Source organism: Palaemon carinicauda, chromosome 41, assembly GCF_036898095.1.
Source record: "Palaemon carinicauda isolate YSFRI2023 chromosome 41, ASM3689809v2, whole genome shotgun sequence".
Taxonomy (NCBI): domain Eukaryota; kingdom Metazoa; phylum Arthropoda; class Malacostraca; order Decapoda; family Palaemonidae; genus Palaemon; species Palaemon carinicauda.
In genome coordinates this window covers 25,690,267-25,716,463 of record NC_090765.1, presented here as the reverse complement: position 1 = coordinate 25,716,463, position 26,197 = coordinate 25,690,267, and the positions used below count along the sequence as shown (strand labels likewise).

At 38.7% G+C, this 26,197-nt stretch overlaps 1 protein-coding gene across 2 annotated transcripts in view; it reads left to right on the top strand.

Annotated features, from left to right (window-relative positions):
• LOC137632454 (CWF19-like protein 1) overlaps positions 1-26,197 on the top strand; it is a 164,221-nt gene that overhangs the window by 91,759 nt on the left and 46,265 nt on the right. For both annotated transcript variants that reach the window (XM_068364385.1, XM_068364383.1), the window contains exons 9-10: positions 5,069-5,223; positions 17,195-17,355. In XM_068364385.1, the coding sequence (XP_068220486.1) occupies positions 5,069-5,223; positions 17,195-17,355 (316 nt within the window). The remainder of the gene's footprint in view (positions 1-5,068; positions 5,224-17,194; positions 17,356-26,197) is intronic.

Sequence of the window (26,197 nt, the reverse complement as noted above, 5' to 3'; positions counted from 1 at the left end):
CACTGTACTTCCTCGCTTGCCCATGATTGACAGTTTACAGACTGTGCAGCAGTATCATGATCTTGTGTCCGGCTCCGTCAGACGACTGGCTTTTAAGAGCTCCCACAAGTCGTCGCTGTCTGGAGATTTTCAAATGGACTATGGATCTGACCAAGGAACTGGGCCTCCTGGTCAATTTTGAGGAGTCTCAGCTCGTTCCATCCCAGACCATTGTTTCCTTGGGTATGGATCTTCAGAGTCGAGCTTTTCGGACTTGTCCGTCGGCCCCAAGGATCTTCCAAGCCCTAGAATGCATCCAGAGCATGCTGAGAAGGAACCGATGCTTAGTCAGGCAGGGGATGAGTCTAACAGGGACACTTTCATCGCTGGCCCTGTTCATCGAGTTAGGGAGACTCCACCTCCGCCCCCTTCAGTATCATCTAGCTGCTCACTGGATAAAGGACTTGACGCTAGAGACGGGCTCAGTTCCTGTTTCCGAAGAGATGAGGTCTACTCTAACGTGGTGGAAGAACAGCATTCTTCTCAAGGAAGGTCTACCTTTGGCTGTTCAGACCCCCGACCACCGTCTCTTCTCGGACGCATCGGACACGGGCTGGGGTGCGACACTGGACGGACAGGAATGCTCGGGAACATGGAATCAGGAGCAAAGGACACTTCACATCTATTGCAAGGAGTTGTTGGCAGTTCATCTGGCCTTGATAAACTTCAAGTCCCTCCAGCTTAACAAGGTGGTGGAGGTGAACTCCGACTACACCACAGCCTTGGCTTACATCTCCAAGCAGAGAGGGACTCATTCGAGGAAGTTGTTCAAGTTCGCAAGGGACCTCCTCATTTGGTCAAAGATCGAAAGCTCACGCTGGTAACGAGGCTCATTCAGGGCGATATGAATGTCATGGCAGATCGCCTCAGCCGTAAGGGTCAGGCCTTCCCCACAGAGTGGACCCTTCACAAGAATGTTTGCAGCAGACTTTGGGCCCTGTGGGGTCAGCCAACCATAGTTCTATTCGCTACCTCGATGACCAAGAAGCTCCTCTTGTATTGTTCTCCGATTCCAGACCCAGCAGCAGTTCGCGTGGATGCCTTTCTGCTGGATTGGTCCCATCTCAACCTGTATGCATTCCCGCCGTTCAAGATTGTCAACAGGGTACTTCAGAAGTTCGCCTCTCACAAAGGGACACGGTTGACGTTGGTTGCTCCCCTCTGACCCGCGAGAGAAGGGTTCACCGAGGTACTGCAATGACTGGTCGACGTTCCCAGGACTCTTCCTCCTAGAGTGGACCTTCTGCGTCAACCTCACGTAAAGAAGGTACACCCAAACCTCCACGCTCTTCGTCTGACTGCCTTCAGACTATCGAAAGTCTCTCAAGAACTAGAGGCTTTTCGAAGGAGGCAGCCAGAACGATTGCCAGAGCAAGGACGACATCCACTCTCAGAGTCTATCAGTCTTAATGGGAAGTCTTCCGAAGCTGGTGCAAGGCCAATGCAGTTTTCCTCAACCAGTACCACTGTAACCCAGATTGCTGACTTCCTGTTACATCTAAGGAACGTAAAATCCCTATCAGCTCCTACGATCAAGGGTTACAGAAGTATGTTGGCAGCGGTTTTCCGCCACAGAGGCTTGGATCTTTCCTCCAACAAAGATCTACAGGACCTCCTTAGGTCTGTTGAGACCTCAAAGGAACGTCGGTTGTCCACTCCAGGCTGGAATCTAGACGTGGTCCTAAGGTTCCTAATGTCATCAGGATTTGAACCGTTCCAATCAGCCTCTTTTAAGGACCTCACATTAGAAACTCTTTTCCTCGTGTGCTTAGCAACAGGTAAAAGAGTAAGTGAGATCCACGCCTTCAGCAGGAACATAGGTTTCACATCTGAAACGGCTACATGTTCCTTGCGGCTCGGTTTTTTTGGCTAAAACGAGCTTCCTTCCCGTCCTTACCCTAAGTCGTTCGAGATCCCAAGCCTGTCCAACATGGTGGGGAACGAACTAGAGAGAGTACTTTGCCCTGTTAGAGCTCTTAAGTACTATCTAAGAAGGTCAAAACCATTACGAGGACAATCAGAAGCCTTATGGTGTGCTATCAAGAAGCCTTCTCTACCAATGTCTAAGAACTCAGTTTCTTACTACATCAGGCTTCTGATTAGAGAAGCAAATTCTCATCTGAAGGAAGAAGACCTTGCTTTGCTGAAGGTAAGGACACATGAAGTGAGAGCTGTGGCTACTTCAGTGGCCTTCAAACAAAACCGTTCTCTGCAGAGTGTTATGGATGCAACCTATTGGAGAAGCAAGTCAGTGTTCGCATCATTCTATCTCAAAGATGTCCAGTCTCTTTACGAGTACTGCTACACCCTGGGTCCATTCGTAGCAACGAATGCAGTAGTAGGCGAGGGCTCAGCCACTACATTCCCATAATTCCATAACTTTTTAACCTTTCTCTTGAATACTTTTTATGGGTTGTTCGGTCGGCTAAGAAGCCTTCCACATCCTTGTTGATTTGGCGGGTGGTCAATTCTTTCTTGAGAAGCGCCGAGGTTAAAGGTTGTGATGAGGTCCTTTAGTATGGGTTGCAGCCCTGTATACTTTAGCACCTTTGGGTTGATTCAGCCTCCAAGAGGAACGCTGCGCTCAGTAAGGAAGACGAACTTAAAAAAGAGACAGAGTAACGGTTCAATTCGACTTCCTTACCAGGTACTTATTATTTCATTGTTATTTGAGATAACTGTTATATGAAATATGGGATACTTAGCTATCCTTTAATCTTGTACACTGGTTTTCACCCACCCCCCTGGGTGTGAATCAGCTACATGATTATCGGGTAAGTTTAATATTGAAAAATGTTATTTTCATTAGTAAAATAAATTTTTGAATATACTTACCCGATAATCATGATTTAATTGACCCTCCCTTCCTCCCCATAGAGAACCAGTGGGACCGAGGAATAATTGAGGAGGTGTCAACAAGAAGTACTTGAGTACCTGGCCACAGGTGGCGCTGGTAAGTACACCCCCTTCTAGTATTGTGATAGCTGGCGTATCCCTCCATAGAATTCTGTCGGGCAACGGAGTTGACAGCTACATGATTATCGGGTAAGTATATTCAAAAATTTATTTTACTAATGAAAATAACATTATTTTAAAAATATTAATATTAAAACAGATTTTTCATATATAAATTATAAAAAGCCTTAAGTCAGCCTATTCAACACAAAAACATGTGCTGCAAGTTTGAAATTTTGAAGTTCTACCGATTCAACTATCCAATTAGGAAGATCATTCCACAACTTGGTCACAGCTGGAATAAAACTTGTAAGATTTCTGTGTAGTATTGAGCTTCATGATGGAGAAGTCCTGACTATTAGAACTAACTGCATGCTAGTATTACGAACAGGATGGAAGTGTTCGGGAAGATGTGAATATAAAGCATGTTTTACTGGTTTAGAATAGTTTACTGATGACTACTTTCCTCAGCCTACAGTCTGAAATATGCTTACTGAATCAAAAATTATATAGGTTAAGAATCGGTTAAATAACTAGAAACATGAATATTAAGAAAGCAATGTATACAGGAGACGTATACCTAGTCATGAGGCGTATCACAGGAGCTGTGCCCGGCATCGTGACGACTAGGCTTCCTAGGATTTAAATGGAAGTTTCGAGCTCCTTGGTAAAGAGTTTTCTCCCGTGTGATCCTGGGCATAGAAGTCACCAGCAACCTGTACTGCGGCCTTCTCCCACCGCCGTGGCCTTCCAGATACGATCACTATCTACATTCCAAGGCCTCTGACATCAGCCATGACCCTTCTTGGGAGAGATTAGGAATCATTCCTATCAAGTTTAGGAAGAAGAGATGGGGTCAGCAAGTGGATACCCCTCCTTTGGGGGACTCGGAGCATCCAAGGACCAGTAGAGGTTCTAGATCGAGGGAGGTTGCTTATATGGGATCAACAGGTCTAGTGGGTCCTTGTGCTGAGCCCAACTGGACTTTAGCTGAGATGGTTGGTAGCTGTCGACATGCTTCATAGAAGGATAGATCTCTCCCCACCCCCCCACCCCCCCAAAAAAAAAAAATTCATGCTCTTCACAGATGCATCAAAAGAATGGTGGGCGACTCATTTGCTGCATCACATAGCCTCTAGGCTCTGGTCAGAGTCTGAAAGTATTCTGCACATAAACCTCATGGAAATGGCCCTGCAACAATTTCATCAGCTCCTGTCAGGTCACTGTGGTGTTGATGAGCAACAACACCATGTTGGTGACATTTGTAAACAAGCAAAATAGTAACTTTTCTCAGCACCTTTGCCGTCTAGCAGTCTAGATGCTACGACGGGCAGAAGACAACACCCCTATTGGCTCATTTCAATCCCGGTGAGAGGAATGTACTCACAGACAACCTGAGCAGAGTGACTCAGATAGTTGGCTCTGTGTGGTCTATGAATCATTTAGTAGCCAGCAAAGTCCTAACTTTGTGGGGTTCTCCGACAGGGGATCTGTTCACAACATCCCTAAACAGCAAGCTCCTGCTGTACTGGTCCCTGGTACCGGATCCTCAAGCTCTCTGGCAAGATGCGTTTCAACAACGATGGAATAACATCAATGTCTATGCGTTCCCTCTGTTTTACCTAATGATAAGAGTGCTCAACAAGGTAAGAACATCCAACAACCTTGCAATGTTTTTATTGTTGGGAAAAATTCTTAAATTTGTCATATTTCTATACTCACCTAATGTTTATATATAGTACATGCTCACCCTCCTCCCTACTGACTTCTGATGTCAAGAGTAATGGGATTTGTTCCTACTTCAAGACTAAAGTACAAGGAATTTCTGGTTGAAGAAGCCATTGTTGGTTGCCGTTAACTGTTAAGAGTTCTCATTATTTTACTGGAGGCATAATTCTGTTGAAAGAAAATGAAATGGGGAAGATTTTAGGTTTAGCAGTAAATGTTGATGGAACCAAGATTCCAGAGATAAGAAATGTGAACATCAGTGAGTATAGAAACGAAAGATTTTGATATCAAAATTCTGTTAAAGTATTGCTGTAATGATATAATTAGAATTTTCTTTCTCTTTCAGAAATAGAAAAATTCAAGTCTGCTCTTAAACGCATGTTCAAAAAGAAAGGAAGTTCTGTTGTTTTCTTTGAAAGGAACTACCGGTCGCAACATCTTCAAGTTCAAGTAGTACCTATACCAAAGAATACTGTGGATTGCACCCTGGAAACTTTTATGGTAAATACTTAATATGTATTAACAATCATTATGGACAGAGTTTATGTGTAATATTGAGAGAAAATTTTGAATTTTCTACATTGTTTCTTACTTCATTCTGTTCTCCACTAAAATTATCAATTATATCTCACTACAAAGTTATATTTCTTTTTAGTTTGACTTCTGTAAGGCATACCTTACTTTAGGTAGTTGAATTGGATTTTTAGACAGTTTAGAGAGCAATGATTGAATTTATACTCATATCTTAAAGTTAGTGGATTTAACACTCCTTGTAAAAGTGTTAAGGTAAAAAATATTTCTTTGCAGTTATGTAATTGGGAAATTGCTTCATTACAAAGCATTTGCACAGAAGCAATTTTTCAGTAGGTTTAAAGATATTTTTGTAGAGTACAGTCATCCCTCAATATTTGCAAATTCTGTTAAATAGGTTTTATTCCTATGTGGATACAAACTTCAGAGTCATTTAATGGGGTTATTTCCGGGTTATTTTTCTACGGCTAGACAATCAAAAGAAATTAGTAGATCATGTCATGTTATGTTGCTAGGCAACTGCTGTTCATGACATGTTCCGCTTGTATCAAGCGCTTGAAACTCCTCTGGCTGTGTTTGTAGTCAGCCGTGCTTGCCTTCATTCATACGGTCAGACAACTGCATCCCCTACTCTTCGCCCTCTTAGTGCTTGTGCTTGTGTCTTTGACATTATTTGTCAGTTGCTTAATCATTATTTGTGAGTTGAGAGTGTGTGTGTCTTTTAATTATATCGAATGTGATGCGTTCCTGCCCGAGTCAAAATGGTCTCCGTTGTGGTACCTTCATGAACCGGATAGAAGTGGATCCTCACCTGGTATGTCTATCATGTAGAAGAAAAAGATGTTTGGTGGAATCTCCCCGTGTGTATTGTAGGGAGTGGTCATCCTCCCTGTGGGATGGATATCGTTCTCACCCTAAGAAGCGAGCCAAGAGAGAGCGTTCTCCATTGCCTTCTGTTAGTAGTGAGAAGAAGTGTAAGGTAGGTTCTGCAATGAATGTTACCTCCCCATTTAGTTCTTCATGTCAGGAGTCCTCTGAGGTTTCTGTTACGGGGGACGATGGCCGTAATATCATTTCATCACCTAGTGTTGATAATAGCAATATGAATTGATCCTGTTCTTATCGCTGATCCCCTGGCTACAGCACCTATACTCCTTTTGCCAGATCTGCTTGATGCTTCTATACCAGATCATGCTGTTAAAACAAGATTCTCCTCACCCCCCATGAGTGTGCTGAGTGGCGATTTGCATTTGTCAGACTATGAAAATAAGATGTTCACCCCTATAGAAATGTCTCCTATTAAAACAGTGAAAGCATCTTGTTCCTAAAAGGACCTTACAGTTGAGCCTGCCCTTTTCCTTCATACGAGGCAACCTTAGTGGGAGATCATGATTACCAGTCTCCAACTCGTATTAAAGAGAAAGACATGCCATGTATACTTAGGGGTCTTTGGCAGAAAACTTCTAAAGAGTTCTCAGAATGATTCAAGAGATTTTTCATCTACCTACTATGAGCATGGTCGTATCGCTTCTGCTGTGTCCCCCGCACTAGAGTTGACAATACCTTCGTGCTCCAAGCATGCTTCTCCTTCCCAGCTTATAAAAGCTGGAAAGTCAAGTGTAACTATTTCTGCTATTCCAAGCAATTCTTTTAAGAATACAGTCTGTATCAGTTATGAGTATTACTTAGCTAAATTTGACTCTGCACTAGTTTTGATAATAGATTGATATTTATTTGAAAAAAGATACACTAATAGGACAAATATTTTCTTAGAAATGATATATTTCCTTTTATATTATTAAAATGAAATACGTTTGCTTAGTAAGTTAGTATTTTCTTTCATTTCTTGCGAGAAAAAAGAAAAGGGATTCACATATTTTCTTTCAGCGTGTTACCGAGTAATCTTATTACAGTATTCCCATCATCGAAACAACACCATGTAATGATATCAAGTGTTTTAGTAGTCTGTATCATTAGTTATGAGAATAGTACAACTTACTGTAAATTAAAAAAAAAAAAGTCTGATGATGCCATATTTCTGACAAAAGACGAGTGGAAAATCAAGTGATTTCCTTCCGATGCGTTACTGTTTAGCTTTTCGATCTCGTGAGATTAAAGCTCTGTTGATGGAACTTGATGCTTATGGAGGTGTAGACCCAAATGGCATTTTTCCTTTATTTTTTATAAAGACAGCAGATTTCTTAGCTCTAAAGTTATGTTATTATGCGCAAGTTAGCAAGAAGAGGAGCTTTTAGCACTTGTTGGAGAATTAGTAATGTTACTCCCCTATGTAAATGTGTTTGTGGTAGCTCAAGTCCCACTGATTACTGCCCAATTTCCATAACTCCCATATTATCTAAAGTTTTTGAACGTGTTCTGGCAAAACGTCTTAATAGGTTTGTTGAAGGTAATCATCTATTCCCTTGTTTGCAATTTGGTTTTTGTAAAGGCCTTGGAGCATGTGATGCCCTTCTTACAATCTCCAATGCTGTACAGAAATCCCTTGATTGTGGTCAGGAAGTTCGTATGATTGGCCTTGATTTTAGTGCTGCCTTTGACCGTGTTAATCATGAGGCCCTTGTTTTCAAACTGAAACAGTTGGGAGTGAGTTGATCGTTTCTTTGTATTATTATTGATTTTTTAAGTAATAGATCTCAAAGAGTTGTTGTTGATGGGCACCATAGTGAGTATAGGAATGTGATATCTGGTGTTCCACCGGGTAGTGTTCTTGGCCCATTACTTTTCATACTATATACACATGACATGTGGTTTGGACTAGAATACAAGCTTGTTGCATATGCCGATGAGGCTACTCTCTTTGCATCAATTCCATCCCCTGAATGTAGATCTGGGGTTGGTGAATCCCATAATAGAGATCTAGCTAAGATTAGTGCATGGTGCAAATTATTGGGTAAGAAGTTGAATCCTAACAAAACTCAAAGTATGATTGTAAGTAGGTCAAGGACGATGGCTCCTCAACATCTGGATCTCAGTATTGATGATGTTTCTTTAAATTTGTATGACTCTTAAAATTTTACGTGTGATTTTCAACAGCAAATTTACTTTTGAGAAACACATTAGGTCTATGTTTTCTTCAATTGCACAAAAAAATTGGCTTACTGAGAAAGGCTTACAAGATTTTCGGTGATCAATCTATTCTGAAGAAGTGTTTTAATTTTTTCATTCTACCTTGTTTTGAGTATTGTTCTCCTGTCTGGTGTTCTGCTGCTGATTCTCATCTTAATTTTGGGACAAAAACTTACGGTCTATTAAATTTCTTATTCCTGATCTAGATATTAATCTTTGGCACTGTCGTTCAATTAGTTCATTATGCATGTTGTATAAGATTTTTCATAACTCTGACCATCCTTTACATTCAGATCTCCCTGGACAATTCTATCCTGTTCGTAATACTAGGCAAGGAGTTAATTCTAATAGCCAGGCCTTCTCTATCATGAGGCTCAATACTACACAGTATTCTAGAAGTTTTATTCCAGCTGTTACCAAGTTGTGGAATGATCTTCCTTATCGGGTAGTTGAATCAGTAGAATTTCAAAAGTTCAAAGTTGGAGCAAATGTTTTTATATTGACCAGGCTGACATTAGTCTTTTTATAGTTTATAAATGACATCTGTTTTTGACGTTGTTAATAGTTTATATAGGACATATCTGTTTTGAAGTTGTTACTGTTTTTAGAATGATTTATTGTTAATCTATTCTCATCATTTAGTTATTTCCTTATTTCCTTTCCTCACTGGGGTATTTTTCCCTATTGGAGCCATTGGGCTTATAGCATCTTGCTTTTCCAACTAGGGTTGTAGCTTTGCTAGTAATAATAATTGTAATAAACGTTGAATAATGATACAAAGAATTTCTAACAATGTTCAAAGATATATGAAGATTTATCAGGGAATTAAAAATCACACACACACACACACACACACAGAGAGAGAGAGAGAGAGAGAGAGAGAGAGAGAGAGAGAGAGAGAGAGAGAGAGAGAGAGAGAGAGAGAGAGATATATGTATATATACTGTATTTGTATTTTTACAAAGACAATATTAATAAATCCTGATTGTTATGGATTTTATGTTTTTTTTTTTTTGGGGGGGGGTATTAATAAATGAAAACAAAGTTATTTATTATAATTTAATCATAAATGAAGATTTTTTTGCTCTATATCTTGCTTCTTTTGTCTCCTGTTAGGCAAGTCTCTCTCTCTCTCCTCTCTCTCTCTCTCTCTCTAAATAGAGTAAGTAGAGCAAATTTTCTTCTTATGTTAGCAAGATGTTGGAATTGTCTTTTCCTCCTTAAAATGATAAAATTCTTGCTGAAATCGAGAAAGACAAACGTCAAAATGAGTGAATGTTAGAGGGCGTTCAAAGTTTTTCTTTGTATTTTTACAAAGACACTACAGTATTAATATATCCTGATTATTATGAATTTTATGTTTCTTTTTTGGATATTGATAAACAGAAACAAAGTTATTTATCATAATTTAATCATAAACGAAGATCCTTTTGCTCATTATATTGCGGCTTTTGTCTCGTGTCAGGTAAGGCCATCTCTCCTCCATCCCCACCACTTTCTCTCTGCATTACCGATATTACCCTCTTCTGAACTCTTAATAGAGTGAATTTTCTTCTTCCATTTGTTAGCAAGATTTTGAAATTGTCTTTTTCTCTTTTAAATGATAAAATTCTTGCCAAAAAGGAGAAAAAAAAAACCATAAAATAAGTGAATGTCAAAGGTCAAACTCTCTCTGAGGTTTGTGGTAGGACTGAAGGGCAAAGAGTGTAATTTATTGCGTAATACATCGTCTTGTTTCTCGTGGAAGCTATATAGATGCCATTGTTCACAATTTCTTTTCCATTAGAATGTAATAGTTATCAAAATTTACGATAACAAGAAATACTGCATTTTCTTGTAGGGGACAATGTTTTTGGTTTATTGTAACTGTGAAAGTAAGAGGTATTTTGACATAGTATTTTGTATATGCATTCTCCATTGCCATTTGAAGGCCAATGAAGTTTTTCAGAATTTTGTTTTTCTTCCTATACCCTCATATATTGGAATTATCTTGTTTAGGAAGGTAGAATGACTGACTGACTCTTCTCCATGCCTTCCCCTCCCTTGGGGATGAAGCAGATGTACTGTTACTCGCTGGGTATGACTCTATGCCAGTAAGCTATTCTTCCTGAGCTCCCTTTTCTTAAATCTAAAGAACTACCTCCCCATCCTTCCTTGACAAGGGAAAGGATGGTAAAATCTATACCAACCAAAGTATATAATTTCAGACTGCTCTCTCCTTTGGGGGAAGAGATTTCTCTCTTGACCATGTTCATCCCTATGATGGACAGATAGGTGAGTTGCTGAAGTCATCTCCTTTGCTCCCGTATGGGACGAGGTAGACTCACACTTCCAGGGAAGAAAATGAGCCAATCAGTTTGGTTCTAGGGTGACTTTTAACCCACCAATCAGTGAATCTCCCTATTTTAAAGGACGAAAGGTTTGTGTATACATAGGAACAAATAGAATAGTTTAGAAGTAATTTGAACTTTTCTTAGCTATACAATCTTGGGTCCTTCAAAATTAAACTTCCTACTGCAACACTCCTTTCAGTCATGAGCTGAATGTCAAAAGTGAAGAGTAAACAGGCAGGTGAACCAGGCTACTCGCCTGTTTGCACCACCTGGTGTTAATTACCCCAACAAATTTAACGGGCGTTCCAGCTCTGAAGAAGATATTCCCTATTTTAAAGAACTCAGGTTTGTATAGCTTGAAAAAATACAAATTATAAGATTTTTTATTTTTTAAAGTTGTTGAAACCTGAGTCCTTCAAGTTACATTTTATGCATCTCCTGCCCTGCAATCTTTAGCTGAAATGTAAAGTGTCTTCCCGGTGTACTGGCACGGTCACAGGGGTGGGCTCTAAACCAACACCTAATGATTTTTAACACCTAAGTTTCCAACTGAAATTATACTCCTGTTAAAGGATTCATGTTGTGCAGTTAGGAAAATTACAAATTACTTCTCAGAAATTAGTGATTTTTCCAGTAAAAGTAGATGGATGGAACACTTTAGTGAGGTCATGAATAGGAGATATGAAGGGAATAATTTGATTGATATACCTTAATCTGAGGAAGACCTTGATGTGCCCATGAATGAATTCAGTGTGTTTGAAATTGAAGCTATCATGAAAAACTCAAGAGATTGAAAGCCCCCGGCTACGATGGAATAATTGCCGAGATGATACTGGCCAAAAATGAAGTAACTCCCAGAATAAAAGATTATTTTGTAGAATATGGTATGAATAGGCAAAACCTGATGAATGGGAGTCAGAAGCATTGGTGAAAATGGCCAAAAAAAAAAAAAAAAAAAAAAGAGATCTGACTAATTGCAGTAATGACAGAGGTATCGCTATTATGTCAGTTGTCGTGACTATATCATATGCTGATTCTAAAGAGACCAGAAAGAAAGATTGATGATAAGCCGAGAGATGAACAAGCACGATTTCGAAAAGGTAGAAGGTGTTTTGACCAAATTTTCATTTTAAGACTTGTGGTACAGCAATGTGTAGAATATAGAAGTCCACTTTTGATGACATTTGTGGACTGAAAAAGCCTTTGATAGTGTGAAACGGCCAATTTTGTGGAGAGTCCTGCGTCATTATGGAGTTCCTCTTAAATATGTGAATTTGATTAAGTCTGTTCATTAGTATAGCAAGGGCAAAGTTAATGTTAGTGGAGTCCTATCAAATGAATTTCCAGTGAACAGTGGAATACTCCAAGGGAATGTGTTGTCATCTATGTTTTTTATCCTCCTTATGGATTTTGTAATGCATAGAACAGTTGGGGATGGGGGAGAAGGATTGGACTGGATTGGCTGAATTAGAGTATGCTGAAGACACTGTCCATATTAGGAGAACATCGCAGGACTTGTAAAACTTGCTTACCAGAATGCATGAAATATCACATGAGGTTGGGCTTAAGATCAATAGAAGAAATATAAGAAGAATGGAATATGCAATGGAAGGTGAAATATCATTGGAAGGAGAAACCATTAATAAGGTGGAATCATTTGAATATTTAGGAGAGTTAATAAAACTAGAGAATAAAAAGTGAATATTAAGAAAGGTTGGAAATGGCATATGACAGAGTGAAAGTGTGAGAAACTGGTAATTTAGAGGAGTGGAAGTTAGTAGAAGAAAATTTTGTTGGGATTGCAAGTGATGTGTGTAGCAAGAAGATTGTTGGAGGGAAGCAATGTGGAATGTGATGAGGTTATACGGAATTGGTGGAAGATTATTGCAAACAGTGAAGAGTTTCTACATAGGGAGTAAAGCATGTGTTTCTACATAGGGAGTAAAGCATGTGGTAGGATAGGAAATGAAGTTAGCAAATGGTTTCCAGTGAGAGTGGGGCTGAGACTGGGATGTGTGATGTCGCCATGGTTGTTCAATTTGCTTGTTGATGGAGTGGTGAGAGAGGTAAATGCTCGAGTGCTTGGTTGAGAATTGAAACTGATAGATGAGAGTAAACATAAATCAGAGGTAAATCAGTTGTTGTTTGCGGATGACACTGTACTGGGTGCAGACTCAGAAGGGAAGCTTGGTCGATTAGTACAGAATTTGGAAGGGTATGTGAGAGAAGGAAGTTGAGAGTTAATGAGGGTAAGAGTAAGGTTATGAGATGCACGAGAAGGGAGGGTGGTGCAAGGTTGAATGTCATGTTGACTGGAGGAAGTGGATCAGTTTAAGTACTTGGGTTTTGTTGTTGCAGGAAATGGTGGAGTGGAAGCAGATGTACATCAGAGAGTGAATGAAGGATGCAAAGTGTTGGGGGCAGTGAAGGGAGTGGTAAAGAATAGAGGGTGAGGCATGAACGTAAAGAGAGTTCTGTATGAGAAAGTGATTTTACCAACTGTGACGCATGGATTGGAGTTCTAAGGAATGAAAGTGATGGAGAGACAGAAGTTGTGTGTTTTAGATGAAGAGTCTGAGGAGTATGGCTGGTGTATCTCGATTAGATAGGGATAGGCACGAAGTAGTGAGGGAGTGAACAGGTGTAAGAAAGGATTTAGCAGTTAGAGTAGATATGAATGTGTTGAGGTGGTTTGGCCATGTTGAGAGAATGGAAAATGGCTGTCCGCTAAAGAAGGTGATGAATGCAAGAGTTGATGGGAGAAGTACAAGAGGAAGGAAAAGGTTTGGTTGGATGGATGGAGTGAAGAAAGCTCTGGGTTATAGGATGATAGATATGAGAGAGGCAAGAGAGCATGCTAGAAATAGGAATGAATGGCGAGCGATTGTGACGCAGTTCCGGTAGGCCCTTCTGCTTCCTCCGGTTGCCTTGTTGACCACGGAGATAGCAGCAGTAGGGGATTCAGCGTATGAAACTTCATCTGTGGTGGATAACGGAGGAGGGTGGGCTGTGGCACCCTAGCAGTACGAGCCAAACTTGGCTGAATCCCTCATCAGGCTGGGAGGGGCGGAGAGGTGAAGGGTCCCCTTTTGTTCCTTTGTTTGATGTCGGGTACCCCCAAAAATTGGGGGAAGTGCCTTGGTAAATAGATAGATAGATTTAGGAACTATGATTGCCAATACAGGATTTTTAGAATTCAAGTTTAATTAAAAATTGAATAAAGGAAATTAGACAATGGCTAGATTAAGGAGGCCAACCTCCATATACGAAGTTCTCATCCAAATTCAAAGGAATTCATACAGCTTTTATATTTAGAAAAGGTAATCTTTTTCCAAAAATTTTGAAACGTTTGGATGATTTGTTTCAATTCTATGGATGAAAAACCAAAAAGAAAAAAAAATTAGATTTGATTCTAATACTTTATTTCTGAAGGTATTGCAATGAAACTTACTTAATAAGGAAAAATATAACAAGAGCAAGGATCTCTAGCAACCATTTTTTCGATACTAGGAAAGAAAAAATTTACTGTATATGAATATTTTCATTTTTCTTCAATGGAAAGTTGAACTCCAAACTCCTAAGCCCCAAATTTCATTTATAACAAATTTGTATCCTGAGAAAAAATGTGCTTTTCTTCTTCTTTAAAGTAGTATATTTATCTTTAAAATTTGTTATAAAATAAGAAAATTATAACTGTTTGAATAGGAGAAAGGTGAAACCGAGAAAAACATCTTTAAAGGTAAAATTCATTTTTTTACACTCGGGGGATAACATAAGGCACTCATTGCATGAAATGTATGAAAGGGGTTAAAATACATAACTGAAAGTAAATTCATGTAATGATTTACTTTAAAACGTGATAAAATCGTGAATAAAGGGTAAAACATGGAGTGCTAAACGATAGTTCATATATAGTACATCCATAAGAGAGCGCAGATTGAACTTCAACTTGCTGTGAGGGAGCCAAGATAGACTACATCACTGCCAGACATATGAAAAATCAAATAAATATAATTTAGTGATAAATAAAGTGAATAATAATGAAAATAATTAACTCAAAGGACAGACAAAGATAAAATCTATGAGCCATATTACTCTTGACTTCGAAGAAATGATGGGGGAGGGTTTTTTAGATTTATCACATCTCTGTTGTTTCTTAATATTTTGCAGTACAACTTGTCACCATGATACAAGGATGCCAGAGATGACTTTGGGCAAATTTACTCATTTTCGTTGATTTGAAAAATATTCATCAAAATATCAGATGGTCGGTCCCCTTAAGTAAAATTTGGAATCAAAGCCTGAAATTACATATAAAAATCAGGCTATACAATACTGCCTCACAACACGAAATGAATTCGTTTTGGAGCGGCTTTCGTAAGGTGATTTTTTCGCGTTGAGTCGCATTTTACATGCAAATTGCCTAATTTGTTCGAAACCCTACAAAACACCACATTAAATCTTATAATAAAACTACAGTATAACCACAATGAAATACTGTACAGCCAAATACAAATACGATTTACCTAAACTAACTGTTATTACCTGTAAATTAAGTTACAGTATTACAACATAATGTAATAATAAAAGGAAAATAATACAATACATACAGTATAATACTGTACATATACAAAATATGCAGTACCATAACTACTGTATCATTATAGTTACCCCCGTTACAGACTATAGCTACATTTTCTATAGTCTAAACCAATTTTCTTCACCTCTTTATTGGGTGTGTATTTTAATCTCGGCCTGGCTGGCAAATCTCTTTTCTTGAAATTAAACATTTTTCGCAAAGTGAGTCATAAAAATATTCGCATTTCATTTCGCAGCTTGAAAACTTCATAAGCAGATTCTTTCATGAAGAGAGGTATGACTGTATATCAGTTTAGTGAGATCGGTGTTACTGTATGGACATGAGTCATGATCTGACAATGAAACAATATCCAACAGATTTTGTAGATTTGAGAACAAAGCCTTCAGAAGAATGATGGGAAATTAAATGGCAGGACAGGATTAGAAATGAAACTACAGTATAAGGGAGATTACTCCAGTACCATATGTGTATGAGATCATGGTGAAGGGTAGATGGAGATAGTTTTGGCATGCTCTTTGCACTCCCTAAGAGAGATTAGTTAACCGAACTTTTAGCTAGGCTCCACAAGGCACTAGAAGAGGTAGAAGACCCAGGCCTCTATGGCTGAGGACTATAAAGCGTGAAGTAGGAGATGATGAATGGAGAAGTATTGATTCAAAAGCTCAAGATAGAAACGAATGGCGAAATCTAACAGATGCCCCTTGCATCAATAGGTGTAGGAGGAGATGATGATGATGAAAAGTAGATATTCTTACTCTTGATAGCTCAATGGCATTAAAGAAACCTCAGCTTACTAAAAGACTTCAAAGTATGTTCTTATTGTCAAGTAATGCACTAACAAATTAAGTCTTAACTAGTTGGATCACGAACAGCCTATCTAATCAAATTGATAAAAAATGTTTGGTTTATTCTTCCTATTATTTAAGTTTGCACAGTATGATAAGATCAATGCAATGGATTAGGTGGTATTCAATCTTGTATCATTCCGATACAAAGTACAATATAGATTAATAGCTTCCATGTCAGGAATACCTTACAATTACCAAAAAAAGAAATTTTTTGTAGTTGAGTAATTATTATGCAAGGGAAATAAAAAGTGAAATATAAATCATTTATATTTCAGAATAATTTAGTTACGTTAGAATAATTGTACAAATTCTTAATACATTCTCAGTCTAGTTTATTTACAGTAGCTAGATTAGTTGTTTGAAAATAGTAAAAGAAAAAATCATAGTTGTTGGTAGTTCAATTGCAACAGAAATTAATAAGGTGCAAATCCATTAACTTTTAAGAGCATTCAGTTGTACTAAGAGCAAATTTAGGACAGCATATTCAGTCTCATAGCAGGGGAGAGTTATTTGAGGAGACTGACACATCATGTAATTGAATATCCAACCCCTTGTGTAATAATGACGTTTTGTCTTATTTATTAAGGTGCTGCTGTTTATTTGGTGTTAGATAATTGAATGCCCTGTTTTTGTTATATGACTAAGAATACTATTGTTTTTATATATTTTCTCTACTCTTGATTTTATATCTCTTATCTCAAGCCTATGAAAGGTTTTTTTTTTCTCTATTGTTATGCTGGTTTGTCTGTTACCTAACCTAGCAAATTTTTTGGGCCAACTTTACTACTTCAAATCTGGGACCTTACAAGGGAGAGTCTGTTGTATGGTATTAAGATGACATAATTACCAACCAATGTTAGTTGCAGAGCTCTATTTGTGTATCTAGCATGGCTGTGAGTGAAGAATATCTGTATGGATGAGACTTATGTTCTGCATTTTTTATGTGAAAATTAAATTTAACTATAAGCACTCACTCATTAACCACATTTATAAGTTTCATCCCATTCATAGGTTATTTCCTTAAGTACTACAGACAGTAGCATGTTTTACTAATTCGGATTATTTTTTTCTAGAATATTGCTACTAGTTTTAATTTAGAACTAGATGAAATTCCCAAGTTATCGGACATCTCTCAAGTAGCTCCACCTGGCACTCCGTTTTTTTATACGGAATTACCTACGGGGGAAAAACTATATCACAGGGTGAAGAAGAATTTTCCGTTGCAGTTTGGAAGGTAGGCACTAATTGTAATGTCTATATTCTAATAATTTTGTAGCAAACCTTTAGAAAATTACCATTAAGGAAGTTATTGAAATATTTCATGACTAGATGCTGAAAAATGGACAAAAACCTAAAAGATATGTTTGTTATGTATTGAGAAAAGAGGGGGTTGTCACAAAATTAGTACTGTAGATTTATATATATCAAACATAAACCATTGCTATTATTATTATTATTATTATTATTATTATTATTATTATTATTATTATTATTATTATTATTCAGTAGATTGAGACCTTATCGTCACATTGAACATTAAACAAGGTTCAAATTTAAAAAGTACTGGTACTTTATCAAGACATGAAAAGTGTAGTGAGAATGCAATAGAGCTGATACAGATGGGACACTGGCACTGCACAGAACTGAAATTGGTAATACTTATGGCAATGACCAGTAGGATAGGTAAAGAAAATCATGGAGAATGAACATGAACAGTGTGGGAATTCCGGCAGAAAGTAAATGTGACAGAAGAGAATTGAGAACTCATGTCATGTTTGACCCCTAGATAGAAAGATATATGTAACGATGTTGATTATAATGATTCAGAGGTAAATGAAAAAGTTGATTATAACGACTCAGAGGTGAAGGAAAGAATCTAAGCTGGTTTAATGGAACACTCAGCTGGAAAAGTTGAGAAGGTTCGGTTCAAATCTTAAGAGACATGTTCTTGATTCTAGCAGATATTTTTTCCTTATTCTCTTTATTAGCCTTCAACCCCCATTTTGAGCCATTGCAACTCGCACCATGTCTGTGTGTCATCATTACTTGTTATCTTTACTTGATCATCATATGAGTTTTTGGTATTTAGTGCAATTCAACTAGCCTTTTTTTCCATCATTGCTTAGGCTACCTTTTTCTTTCCATTGTACTTTCCAATTATCAGCCGAGATATTCTCTTCTCTACAAATGCAGTATTTCGGTCAAGTAAACTGGAAGAAGTCTAATTTGACCCATCCACAGAGGTAACTTATTTTGGAGTGGGAATAGATACTTGGAGGTATCTTCTTTGACCTTCTGAGAATTTATTCAGAGATTGAAGACCCTTTCTGACACCCAAGTCCTGGTAAGTTTTTATTAAACCTCTGGTGTCTTTGAAAAAAGAGGGTACTTCACAGCTCTTTTCAGTATCGAATCCCTCCAACTTCTTCTAGCTAATACTTGTGGAGAAACTTCTATGCTTGAGGATTTATCTGTCTCCATATGACAGGACTCTTTGCTGGACTTTCAATGATGACAACCTAAGTATGATTTGCGGTGAGTTCCTTTGGTCATTCCATTGACACATTTACTGAAGTGTATTATGCCCATTTCTTAGACCTTTAATTTTAAAGGAAACAGCTCCTTCAGATCAATTATTTTAAGAGTTCAAAGCCATTTTCCGGGTCTCCAACTGCATTTTTGCCACATTTTTGGGGGATACTAACAGGTTATAAGTAAAGTATACACTAAGTCAATTTTTAGGGTCAAAATACAATCTTCTTGTAAAACTGTACCTAGGTTTATGAGTAACTTGGAGTACGTTTGTTTCAGTATACAAAAAGTTCCCCAACTTACAAATATTCAGAGATGCTAACACACTGATTAAAGTTGTAAATTTCTGCTGTTTGTATCCCAACAGTACTCCTCCCTTCATCCTCTCTTGTTTAAAGGCCTCTCATGAATTGCAAAGGCTAAGGAACTTGACAGTTTCCTAGTGACTGAGCATGTATACATATCCGCATCCAGACCCCTCTCCATGAAGTTAGCAGCAAGAGGGTCAAACAATGGCTGCTAATGACTCAGCAGGTAGACTATTGGCTCTCCTAAACTCCCCTCCCCTAGCTCACATTGTTGGCGAGGTTGCAGACACTACAAGAAACTATTGAACTCGAGCGGGTCTCGATACTTAATTCCTAACACACACAGCATAAACAGTAGATTTGTACGGAGTAAATTTGGAATATAGTACAGTACCAATATTGTGTAAGAACAACACAACCAAATATGAAACAAGTACTGTAATGTGTTTCATTGGGAATATATGACCAAAATAATTATTTATTACTGGTTATAAATAAACCATTTTATACCCTAAATCTTTTGTATATATCTATTGAATAGACTAAGCAGTGAATTAAAAACAAATGACAGAAACTTACGTATAATATTCACAGCAACCTTTTAAGTTAGCTTATTCGTTTGTTGAGTAAAATGTAAACATTACCGTAATGCATAGAGCCACTTATTTTTGTACATTTCTATTGTGTAATGGCATAATAAGATAATAGAATAACCCTCTGCAATATGCCAAGCAATAATTTAGAAATGAATTACAGTAACATAAATATACAATATTTACAGGTACGCTAACCTTCTAAATGTAAACACTACCGCATTGCATATAGCCACTTCTTTATGTACGTTTATATCACGTAGTATGATGATAAAACAGTAAAATATCCTTCAGTATCATTATTGAATATACCAAGTACTGCTTTAAAAATGAATTAGTTATGCAATAACATAATATAATATTTATAATAAACTTCACTTCAAATCAGATATTTTGATCCTCGATAAAAAGTAATCGCTACGCAGTGCATATGCCTGTTTTGTTTATGTAAGTTTATAGCATATAATAGGATAATAAAATAACAACCTGTTATATATTTTAAAACAATAAGCAAAGCTACATTTGCAATAACCTGTGTTGTCTTTGCAGCTGGAAATTGTAGGAATGTGAGTTAGGTTAGGGCTACCTTAGGCCAAAATTTAACAATTAACAACTTACAAAAACCTTCTTGTAACCTATTGTGTTTGTAAATTGGGACATTCTGTACTTCCATGAAATTTTGTTTCGGTATTTGCCCATTGTATCTTTACAAGCAAATATTTATGTCCGTAATCTAATTTTTGTGGGAAAATACCAGCCATACTAGCATGCTCTGCAGCACCCATACATCACCAATGTATTGTTTACATGATTTTTATGCCATTTTGTTCTGCTTTTGATTACATTTTCTTTCACTTGCATGTTCTTTATAGAATTGTGATCACTATTTTTCATATCAAGTAAACACTATAAATTGTATACTGTACAGTAGTATCTCTAGACAATGTCCCCAAGATGATCAAGAAAGGTGATCTCTTTAGTAGAAAAAAGAAATTGCCGTGAAGCATGATAAAGGTATGCATGTAGCAGACCTAGAAAAAATGTTCAATCATACAACATCGACGATAGCCACAATTTTTAGGAAGAAGAAACAAAAGCAGTTGATGCCGCAAAATGGGTGCTTACTTTGATAAAACAATGGCCAACAGTTCTAGATAATATCGAGAACTTCTTTCTCACTTGGAGATATGATAACAGGGAACATCATTTGTAATAACCATAGTTTTTGTATGCTGACCTTATAAAAAAGGAGCCAGGTACATCAGCAGACAAAGAAAAGAAATTATTCTAAGCAAGCCATGTGTGGTTCATACACTTCAAGGGAAGAACAGGCATCCATTTAAAAGATTCTTGGGTTCAGAGTCTTACATGCTGCAGTAAGTGTTCAACAGTGACAAGACAGGGGATTTTTGGATGATGCCCAGGAGGACCTTCATTAATGCAAAAGAGAATTCAGTTACCGGTCACAAGGCCATGAAAGACCATTTAACCCTGCTGTTCTGTGCTAATGCCAGCAGTAATTGCAAAATCAGACCTCTCTGGGTATATCACTTGGAGAATCCATGAGCCCTTAAGAAGTGTAAGGTCTAGAAGAAGCAACTGAAGGTCAAACAGTAAGGCTCATTTGGTTTTGAATAGGTCAATGAGATTTTTCATTCATAAGGTCTAAATGTACCTCATGGACAAGAAACCTCCCACTCCGAACCTTGTTGCTTGAAGACAATGCTCGTGACTATCCTTGAGCCATTGAAGATGACCTGATGGAGGAATTCAAATTCATGCTAAACAACATCACTCCAATTCTCGAATGGTTGGTGTTAAAATTTAAAAAAACTTTACATGAAGTCAATGTTCCAGAGATGGTCACCAAAGGGACCAAGCTCACCTTATGAGAGCTTTGGAAAGAACTTATCCACATAGTTAACTGCCTCAAAATCCTTGATAAAGCCTGGGAAGGGGTCACCAAGAGAACCTTTAATTCTGCATGGAGGAAACCTTGACCTGAATGTGTTGCAAAATATAATTTTGAGATATTTGAACCCATGTAGGAGGAAGCAGTTGATGAAATTGTGTCCTTAGTCATGACAATTGTGTTGGAGGTGGACAGGGATGACATTAGCAATCTTCTGGACGATCATAGTAAGCAGCTGATGACTGATGACCTGTTGGAGTAGCAACAAGAGATAGTGGAAAATATTTTCATCTGCAGATGAGAAGGGACAGAGTGACAAAACATTTGCTTCAAGTGAAATAAGAGAAATGTCAAATATGTGGAAAAAACTGCCAAATTTTGTAGGAACTCGTTACCTAGATAAGGCTTCGGTGGGGTGTACAGCGAATCTATTTACAGACAATGCATTTAGCCTAATTTGCCGGCTTATGAACCGAGGGTTGATCATGGGTGGGGGGGGGGGGGGGTTCAGGATGACCCTCATGGCTCCCAGGCTATGATAAGCAGAATGGTATCCTGATTTGTTTACTCATTTGGTTGAGGTCCTGAGAGAACTGCCTCCATGGAACATGGAGGAACTGCCAATCTGTGAAGTTGCTTGTACTTCACTGTTGGAGGCTTTTTGCAACGGACGGCTTAGGAGAAGTCTGGGTACACAAGATGGTTTTCTACAGCTGTCTACCAGATAAAATGGTCAATCTTTTGCGATTAGTGTTGTAGAAAGGATACTTCTCCAGTCAGAACTTCTCTAGAGCAGACTGTAGACTTCTTCATCCATATCACGGCTGTAAAAGGCTACCACTCGGCCTCAAGCATGATCTTCCGACTGAAGGGCATAGACGTCTCCTTTTGGTAGTTACCAGTACTCATGAGTCTTTGAGTAGATTGTCAGGCAGATATCTGTGAAGAGAGTAGGCAAGCTGCACAGTATCTCTTGTGTAATAACTCACTCTGTGGGTTGGAAGTAATTATCCTTTAGTTTTGTGCAGAATTTGTTGCCAAAACTCGGAACCTATTTTCCCACGACCCCAGATTCAAAACCTCCCCCATCTCCTCATTAGATGAGTCAGATAGTAATAAGAGGAGATGCTTTTGTGACCCATGAGGTTTCTTGCAATTTGTAGAGGACTCAATATCTCCGTCCGGAGTTTCATCGACTTCCTTATTACTGACAGGACCAAGTGAAAAATGCTGAAAAAATGTCTTGCTCTTTGGCATCATGAGACAATTAAATGAGCATACACCTCAAGCAATGTGTTAATGTACCAATTGGGGCAAGAGCTCTTTGAGTAAGGGCACTACTTAGGCCTTCAGTCAGCCAGGTGATCAAGGCACAAGTTTGAAAGTGCCAAATAATCTTCACTGCCTTCTACTTACCGGGGAGTATACCCTCAAATCCATCAATAATTTTGTTTTTGGTTCTATGGTGGCTGCTCAAGTAGTTGCGTAGCCAGCCTAGCTCCCACGTGACAGAAAAGCATCTTTTCTAAGGTAATGTTTTCGATAGAAGTCTGAAATTAAAGGTAAAATGACTGGTTCTTCTGCTTCTTTCCTTCCCCTCTCTTAGGGATAAATTGGTTCTACTGTTACACACTAGTGTTGGATGTATGCTACATTTCTGAGCACTATTCTTTTTACATTAGCTCTACAAGAAGTAGTTCTCCCTCATCCTTCATTAACGAGGGAAAGGATAGGCTAATAGGAGATAGCTAGAGTCATCTCCCTCGCTCCTACTGTAGATGGAACCAGCCAGACGGGCATATTCCAAGGAAGAAACAGAACCAATTATTTAGGATCCTGGGGGTTCTTTCTCCTACCAAAATGTGGGTCTCCCTATTTTAAAGGATGAAATGTTTGTATATTCGTAGGAGTAAACTTTAAATGTCATACCTATATATACCAAGGAACTTCCCCCAATTTTTGGGGGTAGCGGACATCAAACAAATGAAAAAAATTGGGACCTTTCCTCTCTACGCTCCTCCCAGCCTGATAAGGGACTCAACCGAGTTCGGCTGGTACTGCTAGGGTGCCACAGCCCACCCTCCCCCGTTATCCACCACAGATGAAGCTTCACAATGCTGAATCCCTTACTGCTGCTACCTCCGCGGTCATCTAAGGCATCGGAGGCAGCAGCAGGGTCTACCGGAACTGCGTCACAATCGCTCGCCATTTATTCCTATTTCTAGCACGCTCTCTTGCCTCTCTCACATCTATCCTCCTATCACCCAGAGCTTCCTTCACTCCATCCACCCACCCAAACCTTGGCCTTCCTCTTGTACTTCTCCCATCAACTCTTGCATTCATCACCTTCTTTAGCAGACAGCCATTTTCCATTCTCTCAACATGGCCAAACTACCTCAATGCATTCATATCCACTCTAGTTGCTAACTCGTTTCTTACACCTGTTCTCACCCTCACTAACTCTTTCTTTACCCTATCTACTCGAGATACACCAGCCATACTCCTTAGACACTTCATCTCAAACACATTCAATTTCTGTCTCTCCGTCACTTTTATTCCCCACAACTCCGATCCATACATCACAATTAGTACAATCACTCTCTCATACAGAACTCTCTTTACATTCATGCCCAACCCTCTATTCTTTACCACTCCCTTCACTGTCCCCAGCACTTTGCATCCTTCATTCACTCTGTGACTTACATCTTCTGCTCCACCATTTGCTGCAACAACAGACCCCAAGTACTTAAACTGATCCACCTCCTCAAGTAACTCTCCATTCAACATGACATTCAACCTTGCACCACCTTCCCTTCTCGTACATCTCATAACCTTACTCTTACTTACATTAACTCTCAACTTCCTTCTCTCACACACACTTCCAAATTCTGTCACTAATCGGCCAAGCTTCTCTTCTGAGTCTGCAACCAGTACAATATCATCCGCAAACAACAACTGATTTACCATCCATTCATGATCATTCTCATCTATCAGTTTCAATCCTTGTCCATGCACTCGAGCATTCACCTCTCTTACCACTCCATCAACATACAAGTTAAACAACCATGGCGACATCACACATCCCTGTCTCAGCCCCACTTTCACTGGAAACCAATCGCTCACTTCATTTCCTATCCTAACACATGCTTTACTACCTTTGTAGAAACTTTTCACTGCTTGCAACAACCTTCCCCCAATTCCATATAACCTCATCATATTCCTCATTGCTTCCCTATTAACTCTATCATATGCTTTTTCCAGATCCATAAACACAATATACACCTCCTTACCTTTTGCTAAATATATCTCTTATATCTGCCTAACTAAAAATCTGATTCATACATCCCCTACATCTTCTAAAAGCACTCTGTACTTTTAAGATTGCATTCTCTGTTTTATCCTTAATCCTATTAATCAGTACTCTACCATACACTTTTCCAACCACGCTCAACAATTTAATACCCCTTGAATTACAACACTCATGTACATCTTCCTTACCCTTATATAGTGGTACGATACAGTAGGGTCCCGAATTATGCGTGTTCGAATTATGCGATTCCCCATTTATACAGTCGGTAATTTAAAGAAAAAAAAATTGTTTCTGTAAAGCTGTTCAAAGTCTGCAAGTCAAGCACTACAAAATATATCAAATCTATTGTCTTTTTAGGTGTATTGGTAGCCCTAAATATAGTGCTTGATAATAAATGTTACCAAACGATATTTATCTTACATTTTATTAACATAATTTCTTAATACATACATACATATACCAAAGGCACTTCCCCCAATTTTGGGGGGTAGCCGACATCAACAAGAAACAAAACAAAAAAGGGGACCTCTACTCTCTACGTTCCTCCAGCCTAACCAGGGACTCAGCCGAGTTCAGCTGGTACTGCTAGGGTGCCACAGCCCAACCTCCCACATTTCCACCACAGATGAAGCTTCATACTGCTGAGTCCCCTACTGCTGCTACCCTCCGCGGTCATCTAAGGCACCGGAGGAAGCAGCAGGGCCTACCGGAACTGCGTCACAATCGTTCGCCATTCATTCCTATTTCTAGCACGCTCTCTTGCCTCTCTCACATCTATCCTCCTATCACCCAGAGCTTTCTTCACACCATCCATCCACCCAAACCTAGGCCTTCCTCTTGTACTTCTCCCATCAACTCTTGCATTCATCACCTTCTTTAGCAGACAGCCATTTTCCATTCTCTCAACATGGCCAAACCACCTCAACACATTCATATCCACTCTAGCCGCTAACTCATTTCTTACACCCGTTCTCACCCTCACCACTTCGTTCCTAACCCTATCTACTCGAGATACACCAGCCATACTCCTTAAACACTTCATCTCAAACACATTCAATTTCTGTCTCTCCATCACTTTCATTCCCCACAACTCCGATCCATACATCACAGTTGGTACAATCACTTTCTCATATAGAACTCTCTTTACATTCATGCCCAACCCTCTATTTTTTACTACTCCCTTAACTGCCCCCAACACTTTGCAACCTTCATTGACTCTCTGACGTACATCTGCTTCCACTCCACCATTTGCTGCAACAACTGACCCCAAGTACTTAAACTGATCCACCTCCTCAAGTAACTCTCCATTCAGCATGACATTCAACCTTGCACCACCTTCCCTTCTCGTACATCTCATAACCTTACTCTTACCCACATTAACTCTCAACTTCCTTCTCTCACTCACCCTTCCAAATTCTGTC